The following is a 12,101-nucleotide window of genomic DNA, read 5'->3' as shown; positions in this document are numbered from 1 at the left end:
CCTCCAAACAACTACCTAAACTTTAATTCCAATCATAGTACAAGAAATAAATACCCAAATACTATAAATGGAGAAACACATTCACACCAGAACCAGAAGTAGCTTGACATTACAACTGACAGTTCTTTTTCTGTGATTCCGGTTTACAGTGGAACCCAGATTTTACGTTCCTCAGTTCTACATTTTCCCACATTATACATTCAGTGTTGATGGTCCCAACGTAGCAAAATGTGTTTACATTTTCCCACATTTTCAGTTTTTTCATCTTGGTCTCCTGAAAAACGTAAAATCGAGGTTTCACTGTACTTCTTTCCAGAATTACATCGTAAACACAACACCATAAAACTAACACATCTACAAGACAATAACCAATAACAGTTTACGACCAACTATAAAATACACAGACACAAAATTACATACATATAGCAGTATTTTTATTTTGAAACTAGAAAATGTGTCACGGCTTCACACAATATCTTCTTCAGATTAAATATTTAATTTAACACGTAATAATGTCCCCTAATCACTGGTTCACAATAGTTCTCTACAATACCAATTAACATCATTGGAACTTATGCAAACAAACGTACATTATACAAACACCACCACACTTACATCAGTACACATATGACAAACATACACTGAACGGATTCTTAGGAACCATTCCAGCAGTGACATGTTGAGCAAGAGTAATCCTACAAACTCTGACCAATTTAAAAACTATTCAAATATATTTTATCATTACCTGGAAAACCTATCCCAAGAATTACCCAACTCCCGAGAGCACTATAAAAGGGCCACAGAATCTGCCTCAGGAGGAGAAGCAAGGAGAACGCCAGGAGGCCGCCAAGGGATCCACGTTGAGTCGCGAGAGTGTGACAGCTGCCAGGCATGTCAACCACGTTACAAGCTAAGGTTCCATCCCAGGGCAGGTCCCTGGAGACTCAAACAGGGGCATTAAACCTTAGTCTTTGTATTGAAGAGTAGTACCCGTTAAACAACGGATGACAAGTCCGAGGTAGAGCAGTAAATTAAGTAGCACAATTTCAAATTGATTGTGTTTATGTAGTTGGCTTACCTTAGCTCGTAACGATATGGGCTTTGTATTTGATTTAGAAGGATGCAATATTTATACGTAAGTTATGTAACATAAATAACTTTTATGAAATAATATGTTCTGAAAGGTGAATGACTACAATCGTAGGAACTGTAGTTTAGTGAAAATGCACTCCACCTAACTCATTTCATTGGTCAATGTAGCAATCACAGAATAACTATTATTGCACTCGGAAGCTGAGAGCACACAGAGAGGCAGGGATCTACAGATAATTAACCATTAGGTGCCCGATCGTCTCGATCGAGACTCTTTGTCAAGGTCGTAGTTTTTACGTTATAACTTCACTATTTTTGGCTAGAATTCAGATTTTCTTTTTTTATATTGTTGTTAACACACGTATTTAACAGAAATGACTGTTGCAAGTTTTTTTTTCATGAAAATGGCAGGAAAAAGGAGACTTCTTTTTTGCATCTTTTTTCAAGGGAAAAATTTTGCCGACAAAGGAAGGCCGGCTTTGTTGTTCTAAAGCAATGCATTTCCCTCACCCCTGGAAACTGCATTCGAAGTAAGTTTGTTTATCGGTACCCGAGGTCAAAAGGAATGTTTCCCATCCATGTGCATAGATTTTATATCGTCTGAATCTGTGATTCATTCCGCGTACAATGGTATATCATTCATCTCTCTAGGGCAATTAGCCTCTGAGCTACAGTCATTTTAAGGTAATGCTGCATTTTGAAGCTTGAATCAGTGGCATGCTGGCCATTCCTTTTGGGGGTACAACTCACGTTATTACATTGGGTCATACGACAATAATGCAAATATTTTTGTGTTCCTTACACGCCAGTGATAATTTCCATGTGCATGTCGACACTGTCATGTACTTTTTCCTTGGGAGAGGGGGGGAATCCCCATTTTTTCCTGAAATTTTGGAATTTTGGGGGTTTTCCCCTCCTTCACCCGCCACATATACGCCGAATGTGCATAAATTTTATATAGTCTGAATCTCCGGTTCATTCCGCGTACAACGGTATATCATTCATCTCTCTCGGGCAATTAGCCTCTGATATACACTCATTTCATTGAAACACTGCATTTTGCTCAAAACTGGCTCTGGCAGCAAGGGGGTTAAATGTGAAAATGGCCTTGGGCTCCTAAAGGTTAAAGGAACACTTGGTCGTTTTAAGCTACGACTCTCAGAATGATGTCTAGACACTGTAGTTACAAGTTGTGCTTTACACTGTTTTCTCTTACATAATTTAATATTGTTTCAGAAAACAAATTTGTACATAATTAAATACTGTAATTGTATTAAACTGGTGAGAGCAATTTCCACAACTTCCGATTTTTGGGAGGAGTCAATCTTTGATACAACACTTACCACAAATTTAGAACTTTCATGAAGTCACATTCTCAGGGTCACATCTTTCTGTTGAAAGATTTTATGTAAAGGATCAATTGAATAAAAACGTAACTTCAAACTTCACGAGACAACAAACACACAAACAATTACTAACAGGGAAAGAAGAGAAACTACCAAAGTACAATAAAATAATATAGTGCAAAAGATAGCAAAAGATAAGATCTGATAAATAAATACATATACTTAGCAATATATACTTGTGTAACACGACTGTCTGTTCTAAACAGTGGAGATTTCCACAGGAAGTACATGTATGGAAAATGAAAACATCTTGTAAAATTAGATTATTGGGCAAAATAGCATTATTTATCATCATGCTTCTTATCCTATCAGCATTCCTGCACATTTTGTAAAACCAATTTCACACACTTTTCAGGTACTTTTAAATATCTTTGCAGACCACTCTCATTATGATGTAACTTGCTATTAAATAAGGATTATGTCTTCAAATTTGCAAATGAATCAAACTTACCAAGGTTATTTAACATTGTTGAAAAGATACACAGAATAAAAACATTTTTATGTGGCATTCTCCAAAAAAAAAAAAAAAAATGGGAGAAAAATATGTAAAAAAAAGTTTTGGTTTCCAATCCTGGAAAAAGAAACGTGTCTAGTTTTCCAGATATTCCCAGTCGGTAGGAAGCCTGCCTAAATAATAAATGTGCTGATCATTTCATTATTTATATATGATTGATATTTGTCATAAGAAAATTACTGAAACAGGCAACAAGGCCTTACTGGGACAGCCTTCAGCTGAGGTCTAAAGACATGATTAAATAAGTAAAAGTAAGCAATGGTTGAGCTGAACCATTTGAACTAGGGCTCGGGTGTAACCAATGCAGGGGTGCCCACAGGGGGGTTTCATGATGCGCCTGCGTCATGGTAATTTTTTGGGGGGACAAATTTTTATACCAATTTTGTATATCTTCACACAAAAATGGGGGGATCGTATCGTTTGATTGACTTCTTATTGATTTCTAGTTTTGGTTAGTTTTTCTACCTACCTGTGGGTGATGGGTTGAAATAAAACACCACCTCTTATGCCTTTAGAATCGGTTTGGATGGAGGGGAGCGTGGTATTCGCATTAATACAAGGTTAGTGGAGCAGAGAAACTGTGCGGAATAAGGTTGACGAACAATGGCAGTGAGCCTAAAGTATCTAAAGTAAACATACATTGCTTAAACATGTCTGTATTATACAGTGACGCAACCACAGGGGGCAGGGGGTGGGGGGTCATTGCCCCCCCCCACCTTCGACAGAAGTCAATTCTAGGGTAGGAAGGGGGGACAAACATTGACTGCCAAGGGCACCTGCAGGGGGCACAGAGGAGCAATTACCCCTTCGATTTCAAATTTTATGCAAATGAAAATTCATATTGTAAAATTTTCTTGCTTGCTTTCTCGTTTTCGTCAAGTTTAGAGCTGTAGCTAGGGGTGGCGGGAGTTAGCCATGGGTGCAAAATGATCTAAAAAAAGAGTTGGAAAAGAGAGAAAGCCATAGTAGTATAGTAATACTAATAATAAATCCATTATTATTTGGTCTAGGAATTAATTCGTGCGCCTGGACAAGAGATGGCGTAACGAGCATATCGTCCCACAGTTCCGTGTATCCACACATGCGTTGAAAACTCCTGTCAGTGTGCATCGTTCGTAGTATAGGGCAGTTGATTGACGTGTCAACAACAGCATTTTGCAGTCAACTGAACATGGTGCAGTTCGTGCCAGATAAAGTGTTTTTGCAGGGTGTTCTGCTTCATTACTTTAACATGCAGAAAAGTGCTACCGAAAGTCATCGTATTTTGGTGGAAGTGTATGGTGATCATGCACTAGCTGAGCGAACGTGTCAGAAGTGGTTTGCACGGTTTAGAAGTGGTGATTTCGGCCTGGAAGACCAAGAGCGACCTGGACAGCCAAAAAAATTTGAAGATGAAGAATTGAGAGCATTGCTTGATCAGGATTCGTGTCAAACGCAGGAAGAACTTGCAGAAGCATTAGGCGTTGATCAAACAACAGTTTCCAAACGCCACAAAGCCATGGGAATGATTCAAAAGATGTCACATTGGGTTCCGCATGAATTGAAAGACAGAGACATTGAAAGACGAAAAACCATTTGCGAATTGCTGCTTCAAAGACAGAAAAGAAAGGGGTTTTTGCATCGCATTGTTACTGGCGATGAGAAGTGGATCCATTACGAGAACCCGAAACGAAAAAAGGCCTGGGTGAAGCCAGGTGAACCAGGTCCATCACAACCGAAACGAGATATTCACTGTGCAAAGGTTATGCTGTGCATATGGTGGGATATGAAAGGTGTGGTGTACTATGAGCTGCTGCAACCGGGTGAAACTATTAACGGAGAATGTTATCGACAACAATTAATGCGTTTGAAGCAAGCTCTGGCCAGGAAACGACCAGAATGGGAGAACAGACATGATAAACTTATTTTTCAACATGATAACGCTCGCCCACACATCGCAAAACCGGTCAAAACCTATTTAGAAAATGTCTGATGGGAAGTTTTACCCCACCCGCCGTATTCACCAGACGTTGCTCCTTCGGACTACTACTTGTTCGATTGCATGAATAACGATTTGATTGGACAGCGGTTCACTTCTTCAGAAGATATCGAAAAATGGGTCTCTGACTGGATCGCTTCAAAGGATGAGGACTTCTTTCGCCACGGAATCCGTAACTTGCCTGACAGATGGGCGAAAGTGGTGGCTCGCGATGGACAATATTTTTCTTAAGGTATTTATGTATTTTGTGTTTGAACTACAGCTTCAATGTGTGCGTAACAACCGCACGAATTAATTCCTAGACCTAATATTATTATTATTGGTGCGTTTATCCTAGTACTTGCCCCCCCTCCACCAGATAAAAATTCGCGGTTGCACCTCTGGTATTATATTTTTCCGCAAATTCTGTCTCACAAAAATAATTTGAGTAATTAATTCGGCATAAACGAGGGAGGGGATGTTCTACCTTTTGGGGGGAGTGCATCATGGGCCATGGGGGGGGGGCGGATGGCCACCCCTAAACCAATGTGTCTATATTTGTCAACGTCAGTGAAATTGCTATCAAGAAGTATTCATTCAAAATTAACCACCACTACTAGCTGATATTTTTACCATGTTTTGGATATCTTGTGGGGTCCGTAAAATGCTGCACAGAACACACGGAGTTTAAATGTCTCGAAACTTAAGAGTGAATATGCAATTTTCGTTAATTATGCCAGTCTTGTATGCAATATAAATGAATTTATTGATTAAATGGCAGCTATTTTAATATTCTAATTGATTTGATTTGGTTACTTTACTTTGCTTTTTGTGCCACTTTTGGCTAACTTGCGAAGTTGTAAATGAGTGATGATATGATGAAACTGACGAATGGACACTTACAAACATCCATACCCACGCCAGGATTTCAACCCAGGACCCCAGGCATCGAAGCATGATGTGCTAACCACTCTGCCATGGGGGCTGGCTAATATTCTAATTATCTCACGTGCAAAACTATGAATATTTTAAAGTAAAACTTGGTTGCCATAGTTGAAATTGAAAGCCTAACATTTCCAAATATTCCCATAAGACTTATGGTATTAAGGTTCCATGGGGGAAGTTTTTTTTTCATGACTGTACACTTTGAGCAGCATTTGATCTGATGAATGGAAATTAATGAAACCCAATTCATCAGAATTGACTCCACTGTAGTAACAGAATATATCAACCCATGCATGAAATTTGCATCGACCAGAAACAGTATTACAATTATTAAATATAATTGCTACCAAGAAAACCCTTTTTGATCAAGACGACATAATTGGCAGAAATCTTGAGAACCAAACCAAAAAGAAACATGCTAAGCTTACCTCGACTGGCCTATAATCTGGAATCGTCTCGTGAGACAAAAACGCAAACTTTTTCTTGTTGTTATTTCCAGAAGTAATCAACGCATGTTCACTTGGTTTGTAAACAACTGGCTTGTGTGTCCTTACAGCAACACCTAGGGAAAAATGGAAGAAAAACAGTGTCAGTTTAAACATTAATGTAATCTAAATGTACAATATTTAGTTATTCATTGCCTTCAATGAGACCACAGAATTATTGCATGAAGTTATAAAAAAAAAGTGTCTGCACCCTATTTACTGTGTTCTCTGACCATCACTGCATAAAAGTTTTCTACACAATATTAAATTCCATGCTTAATTGTAGCACATGTAATATTCAGAGCAATCTGATGATCAATCCGAAAAACATGAAATTGTACCTTCGTTCATTTACTTTTGCTACACGTTTACACCCCTTGGTTAATTGTACTTTTTGGAGACTAGAATCTGATGATTTTCTGCACTAAAAACATGCAAAATAGAAATGAACATCGAAAGCAATGATGAGAGATTCTACTGCCATCATACAGAATATAAGATTAAAGGTAATGTGTAAAAGTAGAAATTTTTACTGAAATAAAAGTATTAAGAATAGACACATGCATATTTTGTTTTTTATAAACACTAAATGGGTAAAATATGCAAGCTTCCAAATCAAATTTCATGTGGTACTCAGCAAAAAAGCACTGAAATTTTAACCTGAAATGTAGTCAGTTTTCAAACCAAAATTTTGATATGTGTGTGTGTATATATATATACAAATAATATACACATAATATATACAAATAATGAAGGAGACAGTAGACACTTACCACACGAATAGAAATAATTCAATATTTCGTGATCTGAGTCGCATTTTCAAGAAGGTAGATAAAAGATCGACGACACTTTGAGTAGAGGCACAGAATACTGACCGTAGCGTCTCTACGGTCAGTGTTGCCAGAAATAGTTGAAAGGAAACACGAAATACTTTAGCCAGTGTTTACTGTAAGGTGGGTGGGTAGTTTGGGGGAGTTTTATATATATATATATATAAAAATACAAATGATGAAGGAGACAGTAAACACCACACAAAGAGAAATAATTCTATATTTCGTGATCTGAGTCGCATTTTCAAGGTAGAAGAAAGAAAGATCGGCATCACATGGAGTAGAGGCACAGCAGATACTGACCGTAGCATCTCTATGATCAGTTTTGCAAGAAACAGTTGATAGATAACAAAAAGTACTTTAACCAGTGTTTACTGTAAGGTGGTGACTCGAAGCCTTGTTTATATGATCATCACCTGGTTCGCGTCCATTCCATACAATTTTGGGATTTCTCTCCGATAGATAGGTGTCTCCATTCAATTTTGGGATGTCTCTCCAATAGATAGGTGTCAGAATGGAGTCTTGGAAGTATCTGGCATTCACCTTCAAGTTTTTGTCCACCTTGCGTATCATCAACTTACCACCCACCTTACAGTAAACACTGGTTAAAGTACGAGGTGTTTTTTTTAGAGGGATAGAACATGAACATGAAATAAAACACCTTACACTTGTGGTACTGGCCATGATATTGGCTTTATTGGAAAGATAATTGTATGCCATTATTGTTTAAAGATGATTTTTGGCATATGAGCACCGCGGATGGCGCAAATATAGTGCAATCTGGAAGTCCAATTGTCAACCATCTTTTTGAGCAGCTGGGGCCATATATCGGCAATCACGAGACGAATGTTGGCTTCCATGTCGTCCATCGTCTCAGGTTTATTGGCATAGACGAGCGACTTCACATATCCCCTCAGAAAATAATCTAAAGGTGTTAAGTCACACAATCTTGGAGGTCAATTCACAGGTCCATGATGCGAAATTTTGCGCTCATCGAATGTTTCCTTCAATAAAGTGATTGTGGAGCGCGCTGTGTGGCATGTTTCGCCGTCCTGTTGAAACCACAGCTCTTCCACATTGATGCCAGTCAATTGGGGAACGAAAAGGTTCTGAAGCATGGATCGATAGCACTCTCCATTGACTGTCACGTTCTGGCCGGCATCATTTTTGAAGAAATAAGAACCAATGATTCCACCAGCCCATAAAGAACACCAAACAGTCACTTTTTGTGGATGTAACGGTGTCTCAAGAATGGCTTGTGGATTTTCGCCACTCCAAATGTGGCAATTTTGCTTGTTGACGTAGCCATTCAACCAAAAATAGGCCTCATCACTGAATAAAATTTTGTGATGAAACTGAGGATCACGGACAATCTCGGCACCCAGGCACCGAACTCACGATGCATAGGGTGGTCAGGTGGCTTTAATTCTTGCACAAACTGGATCTTGTACGCTCGTAAACCAAGATCTTTCTGCAAAATCTTCCATACAGTGGCCTCTACTCCATGTGACGCCGATCTTTCTTTCTTCTACCTTGAAAATGCGACACAGATCGCGAAATATACGTAGAATTATTTCTCTTCGTGTGGTAAGTGTTTACTGTCCCCTTCATTTGTATTTATCTGCCCTTCTGGCACCTTTTCTGATCCTATTCCTGTGTGTGTATATATATACCACAAAAATTTGTCTACTTATGAGTTATGATATTTTTTTGATGGCGCTACTGCTGCTGGTAACTTGTTAGGTATATTATTTGTATGTTGCCTCACCTGTTCTCATGGAAATCAGGATTGGTCCTTGATTTTTGCCACTGATCCATTCTTCGGCTGTGATTGAAGGTGTTGGTGCAGCTGTGTCGGGGAAGAGGTCATCCTGGAACTGGTCACTCTGTGAAACAAATAGGAACATGTTTCAATGTTCCCTTCCTTACACATGCACCTACATGCAAGAAGATTTATAAACTAAGAACTTAAGGGCACAAGAAACAGTTTCCATGTCCAGCCAGATGCAAGGATACAAAACTGCTCCTCCCCCACCACCTTTCCCTGGGGCGAGCTGAGAGAGAGAGAGAGAGAGAGAGAGAGAGAGAGAGGTCTGTGCGCTGGATGCTTGTAGGAGGGGGAAAACTTAGCATTGTGCTTACGGGAGTATTATTTTAATTGTTTTCTTGGGAATATCAAGTTTCCAATGGTGCAGAAAAACAACATGAACGAAAAGAGGACAGATTCAAGATTTTCTTTTCCTTTGGAAAAGTCGAAACTTCCATTCGATTAGCCATAACTTGAAGTTGTTTGGCCATAAGGAATTTATGAGATTCTGTAAATGCTTATTTGTCATATTTTTTACAGATTGTATATAGCTTAATGATCAACTTAGAAAACCATTTCCAGTTGCAACATGGGGAGAAATTCATACTCTCTTGTTCTTTTCAGCAGTAGTGCCCATTTTGACAATATTGGAATAAATGTATATTTGATGCGAAACTGTTAGCCCCGCTTTAGACGAAAGAATTTCCTTTAACATTTTTGCTAGCATAAATGCTACGTAAATGCTTACAAAAATTTCTGTAAGCTTTTGCGATTACCATGTATAACATATACAGCACGAAAGACACATCGAGTTACACCATCTATGCTGAGTGCAGGGTGTTTACAATTGAAACAACTAAAATATTCTTCCATACATGCATAGTAAATGTTGTAAAGTATATATTTATGGAACTCCATTGTTTTGTACCCAATATTGTATTACAGAGGTTGTTCGCTTTATATCCGACCATTTTCGATTCGGTGCTGCCACCTGGCATATCATGCTGGAACTATGGGTCTCCTGGCGGAAGCAGTGTTGTGTCTGACCTTGTAGGTGCGTGAGTGTTGGTAGTGAATGTTATCAAATGGTGCCGAAAATCAACCGGTATTGGGAGGGTTACATAATGGCTCTTTTCCATGCTTAGTTTTCATACGTATGCATTGTGAAACTGTATGAAAAGTACCTTGCGTGTTCCAAATGGAAGAAAGTTGTCTCAATGGATGAATCACATGTCCATCTCACTGCTGGTGGTCACATTCGGGTGATCACATACCGTGACATTGACTGCAAGGGGTGCAGCAACTTTGTTCGTCAGTGCAGGGAAAGTTTCCCTCGTGGCTTTATGGTTGTGACGGGATTCGGATATGAGGGTAAGTTGATGATACGCAAGGTGGACAAAAACTTGAAGGTGAATGCCAGATACTTCCAAGACTCCATTCTGACACCTATCTATCGGAGAGACATCCCAAAATTGTATGGAGATACCTATCTATCGGAGAGACATCCCACAATTGTATGGAATGGATGCAAACCAGGTGATGGCCCATATGGACAAGGCTTCAAGTCATACCGCCAGAACATCACTACGTTTTTATCAGGAAATGGTAGAGGAATTAGGAATACGTGTCATTCCGTTTGAAGACATTCCTGTGAAAAGCCCAGATGCCAGTCCAATGGATTTTTGCGCATTTGGACTGTTGAAACAACGTCTTCAACATCGCCGCCCGCGCACCCTGGATGGTCTATGGAAAGCTTGCAGGGAGGAGTGGGACAGAATTCCCATGCCTGTCCTGCACCGGAGCTTGCTGCAATGGAAACTGCGATGCCGGGCGATAGTCCACAATGCTGGGGGTCCAATAGAACATGATCGGTGGTGGCGGCGCGGTATCTCTTAAGGTGAGTACCCGTCAAACATGGTCAGATATAAAGCGAACAACCTTCTGTATATGAAACGTTATTCTTCTTGGTTAAATAGTTATCGGCTTTTAAAAATGTGAAGTGATACATTGTTTAAATCTTGCGCAGCCGCCATTACAGCTGCACTCGTGACCTAGAGGTTGCTTCTGATTGGTTATGCTGCAAAAAATGCTATGGAAATAGGATCGATCCTATCCTTGAGAAATGCCATGAAATATGCCATAAAATTTCTCACTTTACATGGTAGCATTTTGGTCATAGCATAAATGTTAAGGAAATGTTAAGGAAAATGCTTTCGTGTAAAGCTGGCTTTACACTTCGCCTTACCTACACCACATAATTTGACTTGTCATTAAGGAACAGTAAACTGGTTAAATGACATGAGTTACAACTGCTTGCACATTTCTAGTTGCTATAATTCTGAACTTTCTTAATTTTTACCCATTACAACTTTCTAGACCAGACTATCTTATTTCTTGAAATTCAAATATCCCTCCCAAAACACCACCAGCAGGTTTCCAAAGTTTCCACATTCCAAATGTGGAGGTATTAAATAACATTTCCTTTATGTTGGGAAAAGATGTAGCACATATGGAAGTACCTGATATCTGGCAGTAATTATTCTTAAAACATTTATTTTAATCATAACTAGCTACATGAAATAACCGACCTCCAATTTTAGAGAAAATGCTTCTTCTGTTTCCAATGAAATAAACAAGAAACAATAAAATATCATGTAAGTTTCATGTTAAAATTGCTGGTAATTTATTTATTTATTTACTCAGAGTTTCAGATACAGTCTTATTTGGCCATTTTACACTGAAGAAAGTAGAAACAAAAAATAACAAAAGATAAAAACAATAACAAGATGGGATAGATTTACATGTTCTTGGTCAGTAATATACAAAAATTACGTTCTGGAAGGAAAATATCTACATTCAGGGGAAGTTTGTTGTAGATTTCTAGGAGCCTGTAAAACAAGGAGCGTTGTAGAAGGGATAGCCTAGTGGTGGGGTTGTGGAAGAGTTGCAAGTTGCGCGTTTGCGTTTGGGGTACCCTAAGTGTGAATTTACTGATTAGGACATCTGTTCTGATTTTGCCATTTATTATCTTGTATAAAAATTTCATGTCAGCTAGATCACATGGA

General features: G+C 38.9%; 1 protein-coding gene across 4 annotated transcripts in view; it reads right to left on the bottom strand.

Moving 5' to 3' along the window:
• Window positions 1–12,101, bottom strand: part of LOC145992070 (coronin-2B-like) — a 165,045-nt gene that overhangs the window by 14,604 nt on the left and 138,340 nt on the right. For all 4 annotated transcript variants that reach the window (XM_083128278.1, XM_083128256.1, XM_083128287.1 and 1 more), the window contains 2 exons: window positions 8,998–9,115; window positions 6,343–6,476 (listed from right to left, as the gene is read on the bottom strand). In XM_083128278.1, the coding sequence (XP_082984404.1) occupies window positions 6,343–6,476; window positions 8,998–9,115 (252 nt within the window). The remainder of the gene's footprint in view (window positions 1–6,342; window positions 6,477–8,997; window positions 9,116–12,101) is intronic.

Source organism: Lepisma saccharinum, chromosome 1 (assembly GCF_977018435.1).
Source record: "Lepisma saccharinum chromosome 1, izLepSacc3.1, whole genome shotgun sequence".
NCBI classification, from domain to species: Eukaryota; Metazoa; Arthropoda; class Insecta; order Zygentoma; family Lepismatidae; genus Lepisma; species Lepisma saccharinum.
This window is presented reverse-complemented; position numbering and strand designations above follow the sequence as displayed.